The sequence below is a fragment of the Caretta caretta genome, chromosome 24 (assembly GCF_965140235.1).
Source record: "Caretta caretta isolate rCarCar2 chromosome 24, rCarCar1.hap1, whole genome shotgun sequence".
NCBI classification, from domain to species: Eukaryota; Metazoa; Chordata; order Testudines; family Cheloniidae; genus Caretta; species Caretta caretta.
This window is the reverse complement of record NC_134229.1, coordinates 17714944-17731825: the sequence shown is the minus strand read 5'-3', so window position 1 is coordinate 17731825 and position 16882 is coordinate 17714944. Positions and strand designations below refer to the sequence as shown.

General features: G+C 56.5%; 1 protein-coding gene across 1 annotated transcript; it reads left to right on the top strand.

Annotated features, from left to right (window-relative positions):
* The first annotated feature begins 7355 nt into the window (after positions 1 to 7355).
* Positions 7356 to 8339, top strand: LOC125626081 (chemerin-like receptor 1). Its single transcript, XM_048828770.2, has one exon. It carries the CDS (start codon positions 7356 to 7358, stop codon positions 8337 to 8339), a length of 984 nt encoding a protein of 327 aa, XP_048684727.2.
* Positions 8340 to 16882: the final 8543 nt, after the last annotated feature.

Below are 16882 nucleotides of genomic sequence, written 5' to 3'. Positions count from 1 at the left end.
TAGGACGCCTGGGTTCTCTCTCTGGCTCAGGGAGGGCAGTGAGATCTAGTAGTTAGAGGGGCTGGGGGTCTGGGAGCCAGGACACCTGGGTTCTCTCCCCAGCTCAGGGAGGGCAGTGGGATCTAGTGGTTAGAGGGGGTGGGGGTCTGGGAGCCAGGACACCTGGGTTCTCTCCCCAGCTCAGGGAGGGCAGTGGGATCTAGTGGTTAGAGGGGGTGGGGGTCTGGGAGCCAGGACACCTGGGTTCTCTCCCCGGCTCAGGGAGGGTAGTGGGATCTAGTGGTTAGAGGGGGTGGGGGTCTGGGAGCCAGGACACCTGGGTTCTCTCCCCGGCTCAGGGAGGGCAGCAGGATCTAGTGGTTAGAGGGGGTGGGGGTCTGGGAGCCAGGACACCTGGGTTCTCTCCCCAGCTCAGGGAGGGCAGTGGGATCTAGCGGTCAGAGGCTGGCGGGGCCCCCGTTGCCATGGCAGCAGGGTAGCCTTCTCCCAAACAGTCTGTGCTCAGCCATAATCAGCCCATGGCTCAGGGCTCTGACACTTCCTCTCCAGCTGCCTGGGAACCTCCGCCCCAGGCAACACCCGTCCCCTGGGGCCGCCCTCCTGTCACTGAGGCAAAGCAGGAGCTGGAGGGATGTGCCAGCCCCCTCCCACCCTGCTCTAACCACTACACCGCCTTCCCCTCCCAGAGCCGGGGAGAGAACCCAGGGATGGTCTAGATCAGGGCTGGGTAAACTTTTTGACCCGAGGGCCACATCTGGGTATGGAAATTTTATGGCGGGCCATGAATACTCACGAAATTGGGGGTTGGGGTGTGGGAGGGCGTGAGGGCTCCGGTTGGGGGTGCCGGCTCTGGGGTAGGGCCAGAAATGAGGAGTTCAGGGTGTAGGAGGAGGCTCTGGGGTGGGGCAGGAGGTCTGGGTGCAAGGCGGGTGTGGCTCCGGCTGGGGGTGCGGGCTCTGGGTGGGGCTGGGGATGAGGAGTTGGGGGTGCAGGAGGGTGCTCCGGGCTGGGACCAAGGGATTTGGAGGGTGGGAGAGGGATCAGGGCTGGGGCAGGGGGTTGGGGTGCAGGAGGGGGTCGGGGGTGCAGGCTCCAGGTGGTGCTTACCTCAAGCAGCTCCCGGAAGCAGAGGCATGTCCCCCCTCAGGATCCTATGCAGAGGCGCGGCCAGGCAACTCTGCGCGCTGCCCTGTCTGCAGGCGCTGCCCCTGCAGTTCCCATTGGCCACGGTTCCCAGCCAATAGGAGATGCAGAGGCAGCGCTTGGGGTGGGGGCAGCGTGCGGAGCCCCCTGACTGCCCCTTCGTGTAGGAGCCAGAGGGAGGACATGCTGCACGGAGCCACAGTACGCGCAGCTGTCCCCGCTCCCCAGCTGGAGCGCCAGAGCGGGGAAATCCCTGGACCCTGGTACCCAGCGGGAGCTCGAGGGCGGATTAAAACGTCTGAAGGGCCAGGTGTGGCTCCCTGGCCGTAGTTTGCCCACCCCTGGTCTAGATAATACTTAGTCCTGCCTTGAGTGCAGGGGACTGAAGTAGATGACCCCTCCAGGTCCCCTCCAGTTCTCTGATTCTATGGGTCCTGGTGCTCAGCCCCCCAGTCTAACCACTCGACCCCACTCCCCTCCCAGAGCTGGGGATAGAACCCAGGAGTCCTAGTGCCCAGCCCCCTGCTCTAATCACTCCACCCCACTCCCCTCCCAGAGCTGGGGAGAGAACCCAGGAGTCCTGGTGCCCAGCCCCCTGCTCTAACCACTCCACTCCACTCCCCTCCCAGAGCTGGGGATAGAACCCAGGAGTCCTGGTGCCCAGCCCCCTGCTCTAATCACTCCACCCCACTCCCCTCCCAGAGCTGGGGAGAGAACCCAGGAGTCCTGGTGCCCAGCCCCCTGCTCTAACCACTCCACCCCACTCCCCTCCCAGAGCTGGGGAGAGAACCCAGGAGTCCTGGTGCCCAGCCCCCTGCTCTAACCACTGCACCCCACTCCCCTCCCAGAGCTGGGGAGAGAACCCAGAAGTCGCCTGTATGTTCTGGAATGATTCAGCTGCCACCTGCTGAGGAAATTGTGCATTGCACCTTGTCCGCTCATCCATACCCCGGGCCTAGACCCCGCACAGCGTGTGCTGATCGGACTAAATCCAGCTGGGGCTGATGCATTACAGTCTGGGGCAGGGGGGAGCTGGGAGCCAGGACTCCTGGGTTTGCTCCCTGGCCCTGGGAGCGGAGTGGTGTCTAGGGGACTGTGATAAATGAAGGGGGTGGGGGGGTAGCTGCCTCTGATGGACACCCAGCCAGCCAGTTAGCTGTAAAATCCCTCTTGGTAGCTGTTCTCTGCTTCCTTTACCTGTGAAGGGTTAAAAAGTCCCCGAGGTCAAGAAAGAAAGTGGGCACCTGGCCAAAAGAGCCAATGGGAGGGCGAGAACTTTTTAAAATGGGAAAAGAAACTTTCCCTTTGTCTGTTGTTCTCTGAGCTGCAGGGACAGGGAGCAGCCCTGCGAGAGGCAGGAACGCTGCGTGAGGTGTGAACCAAGTCTGAAAAATTATTTCCCATACCTGGAAGGAATCACTGGGACAGGGAATGTTTAAAGAGACGTGATCAGGTTTATTTCTTTATTTTGACTCTTGGACTCCTCTGTGCTAAACCCCAGATGCTTTTGTTGCCTTGTAACCTTTATGCTGAGCCCCCAAGGACGCTCGTTTGGGTGCTTGGTTTTTGGAATGGCTCTTTTAAGGTCTAGCAAAAGCCTCAACTCCAGATGTATTTTCTTTCTTTTGGGTTTTAATAAAATTTACCTTTTTTAAGAACAAGATTTGGATCGTTGTGTCCGAAGAGGTTTGTGTGTGTTATTTGATTAGCTGGTGGCAACAGCTAATTTCCTTTGTTTTCTTTCTCAGCTCTTTCCGGGAAGGGGGCTGCAAGGGCTTGAGGGTACCCCCCAGGGAGGAATTCCCAAGTGCGCCTGCCTGGGTCCAAGGGGGTTTTTGCATTTCGAGGTGGCAGCGTTTACCAAGCCAAGATCAGAGAAAAGCTGGAACCTTGAAAGTTTAATATAAGCCTGGAGTGGCCAGTATTAACTTTTAAAATCCTTTCAGGCCCCCACTTCTGCACTCGAAGTGCCAGACTGGGGATTCAGCCTTGACAGGGTTAGAGCAGGGGGGCTAGTGGGGTCTAGGGAGTGGGGTCTAGTGGTTAGAGCAAGGGGGGGCTGGAAGCCAGGACTTCTGGGTTCTCCCCCCCGGCTCAGGGAGGGGAATGGGGTCTAGTGGTTAGAGCTGGGGAGGGGGGTCAGCGCGGCAGGAAGGGGTGTAGATTCTGTGGTCCGTCTCTGTGCTGACTGGATCATGGCTCTGGAGTTGAATCCTTCCCAAGCACCCCCTGGCGATTCCCCACCCCCCGCACACTTCCTTGATCCCAACCACAACTGGGGGCAGAGTCAGCCACATCCTCCCACGGCCCCTTCCTGCCGCAGCCGCGCTGGCTGCGCTGGGCCATGTGTCACCCAGCCCCGGCGCTAACCACGGCCACTCCCCCGTGGCTGGGACGGGAGGGCAGCCGTAGCTCAGGGGCCGGTGGGTGGCAGCCGGCTTCGGCCTGTAGCCCGGCGAGCGACTGGAGGGCCCCTGGGGGGATCATGATGAGCTGGGGGGTAGGGGAGCGATGGGGCTGGACAGAGACACTCTGACACACCCAAAGAGAACACCCCCCCCCAGAATACGCATAATATATCTCTATAGTGACAGATACATACCGTACATAGCAACACACAGAAACAGACATGAACACACAGACATGCTATAAAGCAACACACACAGCAGGGCCTGTCCCCGCCAGCAGGGGGCAGCAGGGTCACACACACACACACACACACACACACACACGTGCACGCACCCCCCCCCCCATTTCCCCTTTTTGGTAAATATTTTTGACACTTCCAATGATTTGTCCCTTCTCAAATCCAGCCAACAAATCGAAATCCCCCAAACATTTGTGATGTGACCCCCGGCCCCCCCCCCCCCCCCACGACTTTTCTTCCGTCCCCATCGACCGAACCAGCCTGATTGAAAAATTTCTGGGGGCCGAGACGCCACCAGGCCCCTTGGGCAGCCCTCCCACTGCCCCCCGGTTCATCCCCCCCTTGGGTCACAAGTGTCGCCTTGTTTCCTGCCTGATTATTTGCTCCCCGGGTCGGTACGGACAGACAGGCTCAACTCACCCCTTCGCGAACCTGTGGGTCAGCAGAGCCCCGGGGGCCCGCAGGCGCTGGCTAAGATTTCCCAAGGGGTCTGCGCCTGCATGTGAAAGTTTTTAGGGGCCCGCAGATGAAAAAGGGTGAGAACCACGGAGTTAAAGCCCTGGAGCCTCTCGCAGGTCTCCTAACCCTTTCGTTGTCCTCCCGGCCTTTCTCTGAGCCCTCCCCAGCCGGCCAACGTCCTTCGTGAGCCGTGGGCCCCGGAACCGGAGGCAGGAGCCCAGCGGCGTCGCCCCAGGGCGTCCCACCTCCCTTGCCCCGTGGGAAATTCCTCGGCCAGCGGCAGGCCGACCCGGGCGGGTCCGGCGCAGGCCCGGCCGGGGGCTTTTGGTGTTTCTCTCTCTGCCCACCGGGCAGCCGGGAATTTTGCTTCGTCAAGAGGTTTTTAACCGGCTTTGTTTTCCTGGGGTTGGGGTTTGGCTAACGACTGTTTGTGTTTCCACGGGTAGATCCAGAGCCGCGGATGGACCCGGCCCCTGTGACCCGTCGGTGCGAGGATGTGGTCTGAGGGCACCCACCGCTGTGTGCTGAGTTTGTTGGGTTGCTCCACCTCCAGGTTCGGGGCACAGGCTGGCGTCAAGCCAGTAGTCCTGATCCCCCCCCCCCCAAAGCCCCGGCCAGAGCCCACTAGGCACCACCCCCACGCCAGAGCTGGGCTAGCAGGGGCTGCGGGTCGGGAGTGAGGGGCACCGGCAGAGCTGGGGAGGGGGAATTGCCATGGCCCTTGTTTGGGAAGGGCTGAGTCATTTAACGGGGATATATCAGACCCTGCGCCAGGGTGGGGGGGATGTAAAAGTCTGGATCGAATTGTCTCTGTGGGAACGAGCAGTGGTGGTGGGGGGACGGATGACTGACAGACTGACGGAGACACGGACCCCACTCCCCTCATGGAGGCTGGCTCAGCAGCCCCTCCCCCAAACAGAGCCCCCCCCCCCAGTTCCCCCGCCCAACAACCACCCAACACAGGTCCCCAAAAACACCCCACAGTCCTCCTCACAGCACCTCAATACAGGCCCCCACCCTAGAACTCTCCAGAACCCCCCCAAAACACAGCCCCCATTATGCACCCAACCCCCCACAGACCCCAATCCCCCCAAACACAGCCCCCCAACAAAGCCACACAGTCCTCCACAGCATCCCAATACAGGCCCCCCGCACAGCTCCCCACAATCCCCCACAAACAAAGCCCACTTAATTCCTCCGAGCCCCCCAATTTCCCCCAACACAGCCCCCGAATGCCCCCAACAGCCTCCAACACACAGCCCCTCAACAATGCCCCACAGTCCTCCTCACAGCATCCCCAACACAGGCCCCCACAGCTCCCCAGAACCCCCCACAAACACAGCCCTCATAATGCCCCCAGCCCCCCGCAGCCTCCAATCATCTCAAACACAGACCCCCAACAACACCCCACAGTCCTCCCCACAGCACCCCAACACAGGCCTCCACCCCTCTCAGCTTCCCAGAACCCCCCACAAACACAGCCCCTTTAATACCCCCAACTCTCCAATTTCTCCCCAAATACAGTCCCCCAATCCCTCCAACAGCCTCCAACAATGCCCCACAGTCTCCCCCAGCACCCCAACACAGGCCCCCACCCCCACAGCTCCCCAGAACCCCCAAACACAACCTCCATACTTCCTCAACCCCTCCAAACACAGCCCCCCAATCTCCCCAACACACAGACCCCCACAATGCCCCCACAAGCCCCGCACTCCCCCCGCTGCACAGAGAAGCCCAGAGCAGAGAGCAGCTTGGTGCCAGGACAGAGACAAGGGCTGGGGGAAGCACCACGTCCAGCACCCCCCCACACCTCCCGCCCCATTTCCTGGCACCTCCCCATAGCCACCGGCGGCACCAGGATCACTGCAGACACTCGGGGGCATCAGGGAGAGAGGGAGCGAATCACGAAGCCAGCAGAGGAGAGAATCAGGAACAAGGTAACAAACCTGCCAGGCCAGCATGAGCAAACCTATCGTCCGTCTGTCTGTCCCCAGCCACCCCATCTATCTATCTATCTATCTATCTATCTATCTATCTATCTATCTTCATCACTGTAGTAGCTGGTAGATACATAGGCAGAGAGATAGATGGGATGTATGGGGATGGATAGATAGAAGTCCTGGCTCCCAGCCCCCTCCTGCTGTAACCAGTAGCCCTCACTCCCCTCCCAGAGCTGGGGAGAGAACCCAGGAGTCCTGGCTCCCAGCCTCCTGGCCCGTTGTGCTCAGAGAAGAGCTGAGAGCTCGGGGAAGCCGTCGCAGTTGGCAGGAGCTGGGTCTGCGCTGGGCATCTCAGGGTCTCTCCCTACTGTGCTGAGCCGGGGAAGAGTCTGACTGAGCTGGGGGGCGGGGGTGGAGGGGGGAGGTGTGTTGGACCGGGGACCATCCAACACATCTGTGGTGTTCCCGGCTGAGTGACCAGCATCCTGGCTCCAGAATGAAGTTGCCCAACCTCAGGGTTTTCCTAGCCCAGCCAGTAACCACAGTGATGTGGCAACGCGGCTGGAGCTGGGAAAGTGACAGTTGGATGCAATTACCCAGTTTCCTTGGTACCATGCAGCTAAATATTTTGAGTCCTGGCTGACTCAGGAGGGCTGGACATGGGACTGGAGGCCTTTCCCCCGTCAGGGGCCCTGGTTCAGATCTGGCCCCAGGGCGGGGACTGGCTGACTCAGGAGGGCTGGACATGGGACTGGAGGCCTTTCCCCCGTCAGGGGCCCTGGCTCAGATCTGGCCCCAGGGCGGGGACTGGCTGGCTCAGGGGGGCAGGTAATGGGGCATGCGGCTTTTCCCCTCTAGGGGGCACTGGCCCCAATCCGAGCCCAGAGTGGGGGTCTTGCTGACTTAAGGGGGCAGTGTGAGTGGGGAATGAGACATGCAAACTTTCCCCTCTAGGGGGTGCTGGCCCCCATCCAGCCCCATGGTGGGGACTGGCTGGCTCAGGATGGGTGGGGAATGGGGCACGGGGCCTTTCCCCTTATGTCCAATGACTCCTTTCCTGCAGCTTCTTCTTCAGCATGGCCGAAAACGCCTCCTCCCTCTACGACTATGATGGAGACTACGAGGATGACTCCAGCTTGGAGGCCGGAGCCAGGTTGCGTGGCACCATGCACGTGGTCTCCATGGTGATCTATTCCATCGCCTTTGTGTTGGGGGTGACGGGCAATGGGCTGGTCATTTTCATCACCGGCTTTCAGATGAAGAGGACGGTCAACGCCATCTGGTTCCTCAACCTGGCCGTGGCCGACTTCATCTTCACCTTCTTCCTCCCCCTCGCCGTGGCCTATGTGGCCCTGGGCTTCCACTGGCCCTTTGGCCGGGCCTTGTGCAAGATCAACACCGCAGTGGCCTTCCTCAACATGTTCGCCAGCGTCTTCCTCCTCACCGCCATCAGCGCCGACCGTTGCATCACCGTGGCCTGGCCGGTCTGGGCCCAGAACCACCGCTCGCCCCGGCTGGCCTCCCTGGTGGCCATGGCCGTGTGGTTGGCAGCCGTTGCTCTCAGCTGCCCCTATGTGGTTTTCCGGGACACCAGGAGCTCCCCTTTTCAGGAGAATGTCACTCACTGCTACAACAACTACGCCCTGTCGGATGGCTTCCAGGAGGAGGAGATGGCTGGGCTGAGGGAGAGTCGGCACCGGGCCATGGTGCTGACCCGGTTCGTGGCTGGCTTTCTGGTGCCATTTGCCATCATCCTGGCCTGCTATGTGGTCATCGCGGCCAAGATGAGGCGGAACCAGCTGGCCCGCTCTGGCAGGCCCTACAAGATCATGGTGGCCGTGGTGACGGCCTTCTTCCTCTGCTGGTTCCCCTACCACGTCTTCTCCTTCCTGGAGGTGTCGGTCACTGCGGTGACGCCCCAACTCCAGTCGCTCCTGGCAGTGGGGATCCCACTGGCCTCAGCCCTGGCCTATCTCAACAGCTGCCTCAACCCCCTCCTCTACGTCTTCGTGGGCCGGGATTTCAGGGAGAAGCTCCGGAGCTCGGTGCTGTCGGCCTTTGAAGGTGCCTTCAGCGAGGTCTCCGGCCAGTCCTCCCTCCCCGCCAGCAAGAGCAAGGCCAGCGCCAAGGCTGAGTGTCACCTGGTGTAGAGGGGACGGGCTGGCTCAGGGGGCCTTTTCTCTCAAGGGGCTCTGGCTCCCAGCTGGCCAAAGGGGGGTCAGGGAATGGGACCAATTGTTACCAGCTTTGCCTGTTACTTTGGGGTATGCTCATTTATTAGGGTTACTCTTTTGGGGGGTGGGGGGAGGGTCTGTAATTCTATCCACGTACCTCTTGTGTCATTTGTGTTCTCATACGGAGCTCGACTTTTCCCTTCTGCCAGTTCCCTCCCAATGGAGCTATCCTGAAGGACCTAGGTTCTCCAGGGCTGGGTTCTTCCAGCCCCAGAATCAGACAAACACACCCACATTAACAGAGCCCATCTGAGAGGACCGGGTTAATCAGCACTCCCAAGCTGACCCCTTAGATGTCCCTGGACTCAGCAGGCTGGGTCAAACAGCACCTCCAAGCTGTCACCCTCATAGGCCATCAGCACCGCACCGGAATAGAGCACACCTGAGCAGGCCGGGTCGACCAGCACTTTCAATCTGCCACCCTCCTATGTCCCTGGTTCAGCACGTCCCTATCCCCACTTCCACGTTACAATGGTTCTGGTCGTAACCTGCTTGATGAGCAAACCCCACAGGATTTTTGGGCGCTGCAGGGATCTGTCTATCTATAGTTGTAGTGAAGATACCAAAGACAGGAACTCAGTGATTGTAATAACTGGCATGGTATCACACTTTTCTCTGTGCCAAGCAAAGAATTGTGTAAGATCATAGCCCAGCGTATATCAGAGGCAGCTGATAGTGTTCTCAGCAAAGAGCAAGCTGGTTTTCGGGAAAGGCGTGGATGCACAGACCAGATCTTCATTCCATGAAACATAAGAGAACAGTGCTTAGCATGGCAATGGCAACTCTGCATACATTTCACAGACTTTGAGAAGGCTTTTGACAGCCGTCACAGGGCCAGCCTCTGGCGCAGTCTGCGGGCGTATGGAATTCCTTTCCGTATAATCAACGTCATCAAAAGCTTCTATTTTAACTTTACATGCCGTGTTGATCACAGTGAGCTCCGTTTTGAAGTCAAAACAGGAGTACGTCAGAGGTGTGTCATGTCTGCAGTGCTCTTCAGCATGGACATCTACTGGGTGGTGCGGTGTACAACAGAAGACATGCCAAGAGGCATTAAATGGACGCTCTTCTCATCCTTTGAAGACCTGGACTTTGCAGATGATCTCGCTCTCCTATCACATACCCAACGCCATGTACAAGAAAAACAACTCGACTCAACTCATTCAACCAGCAAATTGGACTGAAAATCAACTGCAATAAGACAGCTATCATGACCTTTAATATTGCCTCACCATCACCAGTACAGATAGAGGATTATGTTCTCACCAATGTAGAAACATTCACATACTTGGGCAGCACCATCAGCCAGGATGGTGGAACAAGCCAGAACATCCGGAACAAAATCAATAAAGCCAGGAACACCTTCAGGAGCTTAAAATACACTCTGGAAATCATCAAAATACAACACCAAAACCAAACTCAAGGTTTATCAGAGCTGTGTACTTTCAACACTACATTATAGTGCAGAATGCTGGGGAACGAGAAAGTCTGACATGTCCAAACTGTCTTCATCCCGTACAACCTGCCTCCAAAAAAATCCTCCGTATCTTTTGGCCCAGAACAATCTCAAACCAAGATCTGTTGACACAGTGCAGCCAAGAGGATCTGAGCACCATCATTGCCAGGAGGCGTTGGAGATGGATTGGCCATGTGCTTCGGATTCCATCACCAGAGTAGCAATAAGATGGACACCTGAAAGCAAGCGAAAACGAGGCCTCCCGAAAACAACACGGTGAAGAGCTGTGGAAGCTGAGCTGAAAAACCTGGGGCAGACCTGGGGGACCATTGAAAGACTTGCCAAAAACAGACAGGAGCGGAAGAGCTTCGTCACTGCCCTAAACACCAGAGGCGTAATAGGAAAATGATGATGATGAACCACAGGGGAGCCAAACAAACAAAACAGGGATAATATTAAATCCAGCTCAAATTTTATTATAAAAGTCAGGTTTACAATACTCTAACTGATCACACCAGTCAGGGTTAGAAGGCTGCACCTAAGAGACAGAGAGAGAGAGAGAGAGAGAGCTGGTTTCTCACCACTCCATGAAGATTGAATCGATCGGGGGTCCCAGGTGTTGGTGGTAGCTGAGGGTCCGGAGTGCTGGAGACAGGCAGAGCCCCCAGCACGATTGGTCAGGAGACGATGACGTCCCCATGGAACTGTTGCAGAGTTTGGATCCAGGCATCAGAACACTTACTTGAGTGTGGGTCGGGGTTTTTGTAAGGAAACAACAATGGTTCAAGGGAGAACACTAGATTTGTGGATGTGTAAACAAGGGAGAATACCAGAGTTGTTTTGTTCAGGATAGACCATGGGAGCTGATCATTCCTGGTTATGGGCGGTGTCCCTTGGAGGGAGCTCACAATGCAATTAGGGAGCTTCACTATTTTGGTTCCCAATAAAGGATTTATTACTAGAATTGGTCTGATAACTGCTGAGCTGGGGGTGTGCAGGCGTGGGTTCGTTAACATCTGGAGCAGAGATGCCCCATGATGCAGTGCTGCCCTGCTTTTCTGGCCCCAGGGTTCCCTGCGGTTCTTGCCTTGGAATCTCTGTTCTCCATTCTGTCTGCTAATGGAGACAGGGTGGTCCCTAGCCATTTGGGTACCCTACGCAGCCCCCCCATGGGGGTCTGTGTGGGGCCCCAGGCCTCTCCCCCCCTCCAGAGTCTGGGAGGCAGGAGCTGTGGGGGGCACTTTTGGGGGCCCCATAGGTCCAGAGTGGCCCGGGCGATCAGCGGGGGGCCAGAAGCAGCCCTCTCCACTTCCCTCACCCTGGCCCCAGCTGTGTCACTCGGGGGAAGGGGCTTGGGGGAAGGGATCCCCCCCGCCCCACTCACCAGCAGCAGTGGGAAGTGGAGCAGCCCGGCCCCGGCCAGCTCTACTCCGCCAGCGGGGGGCGCCCTTTCCCCAACCTCCCCGCACTCACCGGCAGCGGGAAGCGGAGCGCCGCGGCTGGGAGCTGGCGGAGTGGAGCGGGCTGGGGCCAGGCTGCTCCGCTTCCCGCCGCTGCCGGTGAGTGCGGGGTTGCTGGGGGAAGAGGTGGGATGGGGTGGGCTGGGGGCGGAGCAGGGGGGAAGGGTAAGAGGCAGGACGGAAGGAGTTGTCCCAGGCCCCACACCCCCCTAGGGACAGTCCTGCCCCTTGCAGTGGGTGCAGCCCACGCGGGAGCTGGCCGAGGGATAGGGCTGGTCGCCGAGACTGGTCCTCCCGCGTATGCAGCACGCAGCTGCCTAGGGCACCAAGAAATTTGGGGCAACCCAAATTTCATGGTGCCCTGCGCACCTGCATATACCTAAGGACAGCCCTGAATGGAGATGCCTCCTTGTCCCATCTTCGATGCAAATGAGGCTAGGGAAGTTTCCTTAATCCTGTCACCCTTGTCCCAGGGGTTTAGGTGTGTCTCCCACTGCCTTTCCATTGCTTTTTGTAAGTCTTTCTCCTGATGCAGATTTGGTTCAATCAGAGGCTGGCTGGTGGTGGTGGGACGTCTTTCGTGAGTCAGACAGGCTGGGTACTGTGCCCTGGTTCCCCTAGGTAACACTGTACCCTCCCAGCTGGCACCAGGGTGGGGGAACTGGCTGGTTCAGGGTATGGACTCAAGCTGTAGATAGACTCCAGGAGTCCTGGCTCCCAGCCCCACCTGCTCTAATCCACTAGACTCCCCTCCGCTACCAGAGCTCAGGAGAGAACTCAGGAGTCCTGGCTCCCAGCACGGCTCCCCCCACCCCCCTACCCCGCTCTCCCCATTGCTGGCTGTTGAGTGTGGTTGTAATCTGGCGGTGAGTCATTCCCCGTCTCATGGCCTTTACGGATGAAGTCGGTGGTGACTGTGGGAAGGTCACCTGGTTTCTCTGTGTCTCAGTTTCCCCATTTGTAAAGCATGGGAAATAATTCTGCCTGCGTCTGTTCTGGCTGTGAGCTCTTTGGAGGGCAGGGACATTCTTCTAACTCTGGGGCTGTGCAATGCCTGGTGCGATGGGGCCCTGATCTCGTCTGGATTCTGTGCAGCGCCCAGCATGACAGGGCACCTGATCTCGGCTGGGGTCTGAGCAGCGCCCAGCGCAACGGGGTCTCTGATCTCAACTGGGGTCTGTGCAGCAGCTGGAACAAGGGTGCCATGATCTGTTTAATTGGATTTGCTGTTAATTCTCTGACACTTCGCACTTTGCATAATCCAGGAGGGTTTTTTTATTCAATGTGATGTGTGTATGTATGAAACGCGTCCCCGGAATAGCCCATAATCCACCTCTCCGAACTCGAATGCTGAAATCGAAACCTAACCCTCAACATACCCCTATGCCACCACCGGAACAACCCCTAACTCTAGAACTGATCACACTGACTCTAACCACTTCTTCTAACCCTAACCTTAACACTCATTGATACCTTAACCCTAATCCCTGTCCTAACCCTAATCATACCCTTAACCTTAACCCTAACCCTAACCCTACTGCAGCGCTAACCCCAGCTGCAAAAACTAACTAGACACCCTCACCCTAAACATGGACCCTACCCTAAAACTTACACTCCTAACCCAAAAACTAGCCCCTATTATTAACCCTACACTAAAACTAGCCCCTGCCCCAAAGTCCTTAGTGTTGATTTTCAATAAGTCTTGGAGCACAGGTGAAGTTGCAGACGACTGGAAGAAAACTAATGTTGTACCCAGGGGTGATAGTAAGTCGAGTGACTTACAGATAGGCTGGGGCCAGCTCTGGCCCCCGGAAGGGGCGGGGCTGAGGGGGTCAGAGCCAGCCCCAGCCAACCCTGTAAGGTAAGTGCCCCCCCACATCCTTCTCCTTCTCCTTCTCCTCCTCCGGGGTAGCAGCAGCAGCCCGGGGCTCCGGGGGCTATTTAAAGGGCCTGCAGCTCCCCTGCTTCTACTGTCCTGGTCCTTTAATTAGACCCCGGAGCCCTGGAGTAACTGTGGCGGGGCTCCAGCGGCTATTTAAGGGGCCAGGGCAGTAGAAGCGGGGAGCCCCAGGCCCTTTAAATAGCTGCCGGAGCCCCACAGCTGCTACCCCAGGGCTCCAGCAGCGGGGCTCTGGAAGCAATTTAAAGGGCCTGGGGCTCCAGCCACACCTGGGAGCCCCAGGCCCTTTAAATGGCTCCCTCGGGAAGCCAGGCTGCCCCAATATGGTGCACCGGCTCTTGCTGGTACGCCGTACCGGGGCGTACCGGCTTACTTTCACCTCTGGTTGTACTGATATTTAAAAAGGATAAATGGGAAGATCCGGGAATTATCAGCCTGTCAGTGGGACTTCGATTTTGAGAAGATAACGGAGCAGCTGGTACGAGATTTGATTAATAAAGAATGAAAGGAGGGTAACGTCATTAATGCCAATCAACTTGGGTTTGTGGAAAATAGCGGCTGTCAAGTCAGCTTGACACCTTTTTTGGAGGTTGGTTGATAAAAGTAACCGAAAGCTCATGCTCAAATAAATTGGTTAGTCTCTAAGGTGCCACAAGTCCTCCTTTTCTTAGTGTCGATGTCGTAGACAGAGACTCCTGCCAGGTGTTTGCCTTGGTACTGCACGGCATTTTGATTACAAAACCAGCATACAAAATGAACATGGCCCACAGTAAATGGATTACAAACTGGCCAACTGGTTAATCTGAAAATGTAACGGTACCCAGGGAATCGGCATCGAGTGGGTGTGTTTCTAGTGGGGTCCCGCCGGGACTGGTTCTTGGCCCTACGCTCTTTAACATCTTTATTAGTGAGCTGGAAAAAAAAAACATAAAATGATCATGAACAAAATTTGCAGCTGACACAAACACGAGGGGAGTGGTATACAATGACGAGGCCAGGTCAGGGATACAGAGCGCTCTGGGTTGCTTGGTAAACTGGGCACAAGCAAACTATTTACATTTTAATACGGCTAAATGTCAACGTGCACATCTAGGAACAATGGGTGTCGGGCGGATGTGCAGGACGGGGGACGCTCTCCTGGGGAGCAGGGCCTCTGACAATGACTGGGGATGGTGCTGGGTAATTAGCTGAACATGAACGCCCACTGGGGTGCTGCGGCCAAAAGGGCTCCAGCCATCCTGGGAAGCATCAACAGGGCAATCTCGAGTTGGAGCAGGGAGGTCATGTTCCCTCTGGATTTTGCTCCGGTTCGACTGCAATCCTGTCTCCAGTTCTGGGGCCCAAAATTCCAGAGGGATGTGGATCAATTGCAGAGGGAGCAAAGAAGAGCCACGGGGATGATTCAAAGGTTAGAAAACCTGCCATAGAGCGAGAGACACAAGGAGCTCAGTCTATTTAGCTTAACAAAGAGGAGGTCAAAGGGTGACTTGACCCCAGTCAGTACCCACGTGGGGAACACGGAACGGGCTCTTCCATCCTGCAGAGGAAGGTCTGACACGGTCCAATGGCTGGAAGTTGAAGCCTGGAACAAAGTGTAAATGTCTGACAGTGAGGGGCGTAACCATTAGAATAATTTCCCCACGGTCATGATGGATTCTCCAGCGCTGAGCATTTTAAAATCAGGACTGGGTGTTTTTCTAACCGCTCTACTCTAGGACTTAGTTAGGGGCAGTTCTCTGGCCTGTGCTATCCAGGAGATCACACGAGATGATCACAATCATAGAATCATAGAATATCAGGGTTGGAAGGGACCTCAGGAGGTCATCTAGTCCAACCCCCTGCTCAAAGCAGGACCAATCCCCAATTAAATCATCACAATGGTCCCTTCCAGCCTTGGGATCAATGAATTTTACTCTCCAGCATAAAATCTCTTCCCCGGCTATTTCCTGCTGTTGTTTGCTAGGTACGCAAACAGGTATCAGCAATGTCAGAGGAGGTGTCCCCTAGAGCCCGTGCTCTGTGCAGCAACGCTGATCTCTTGAACGCCGAACCAACATCCGCTAAACCCCACGCCCCTCCCCGAGCTGGGGATGGAATGAAACCTGCAGTGCCGAGCGCTGTGATCACAGCACGTCTGTCGCACGAGCATCCTCTGTTTATTGCATCACCTTTGAACGTGGAGACTCAGGCCTGGTCTACACGCCACAGTTTGTTTGGCAAAAGGAACACAGCTGGGGGGCAGGGGACTGCTGTGCTGTGCAGAGCGGGGAGGGAGGCGGGGGGGGGGTAATGTCAGGCGTGTCCCCATCCCCCTGCCTCAGGCCCAGTTGCTTCCAGCCGCTGGCTGAACTAAAAGAGGCAGCGTGCCGACACACGCCCTCCCGTAACACACACTAGTCTCGGTGTCTCCCCCGCCTCCACACTCCCCGTCACACCCCCTCCCTCCCACACTTCAGTGGAAAAGCGGCTGGCAAGCTAGCAGGATGCCCACGGACGGACGGGATTTAGACACCAGCATCGTGTGACGCGGTCCCTGCCCCATGAGGCACTGCAAACCCTTCCCAAAGCTGCTCTCTGTGTCCGTGCGAGAGCTGCTAGTGTGGACGCACGCCGCCGACACACAGAGCTCGTGTGGACACGCAACAGCAGCTTCATTAAAGCAGCAAAACTTTTGTCAACAAAACTCTAGTGTAGACAAGGCCTTAGTAACAGGTGAGTAACGTCCTCCCAACCTGCTTCAGCCACTGTAGGTTTAGGGTACGGCAGGTTGGAGAGGACAGAGTGACTGGATCAATCAGAACTGGAGAGGGACTACCTATCTATCTAGCCATCCCCATACACCCTATCTATCTATCTATCTATCTATCTATCTATCTATCTATCTATCTATCTATCTATCTATCTATCTATCTATCTATCTATCTATCTATCCCCAGCCACCCCATCTATCTATCTATCTATCTATCTATCTATCTATCTATCTATCTATCTATCTATCTATCCCCAGCCACCCCCTCTATCTATCTATCTATCTATCTATCTATCTATCTATCTATCCCCAGCCACCCCCTCTATCTATCTATCTATCTATCTATCTATCTATCTATCTATCTATCTATCTATCTCCATACAGACCATCAATCTACCTAGGCTCCGGCTGACCACAACAGATGCAGTAAAAGTCTTTTCTGTCCAAATTTCTCCTTACATCTGATGTATGAAAATCAGTTTGAATTTGAAAATAGACTGTGGGAGAAAGAAAAAGCAAATTGGCCAGATTCCTAGCTGAGGTCAATCGGCCTTCGCGTCATTAGAGTCAGTGGGGCCAGACCCCTAGCCGGGGTAAATAGGCCTTCGTGTCAATGGAGTCAGTGGGGCCAGACCCCCAGCTGGGTTCAATGGGCCGTAGCTCTCCCTCTACACCCCACTCCCCTTCCGGGGCGGGGAATAGGGCTCGGGAGCCAGGACTGACAGTCACATGCACCCTGCACCCACTGTCCACATGATTTCAGCTCCATCACTCCCGGTCATTTCATCATCTCCCTGTGGGGGAAGTTGCGACTCTGTGGGCAAGAATTTCAGTTACAGTAGATGTGGGACAGGGCAGGAAGGTGCAGGGACAGCTGCCTGTTACCGCTCTGCC

What these genes read in the sequence shown, in the direction of transcription:
- LOC125626081 (XM_048828770.2), top strand. Translation starts at nt 7,356, where the DNA reads ATGCACGTGGTCTCCATGGTGATCTATTCCATCGCCTTTGTGTTGGGG.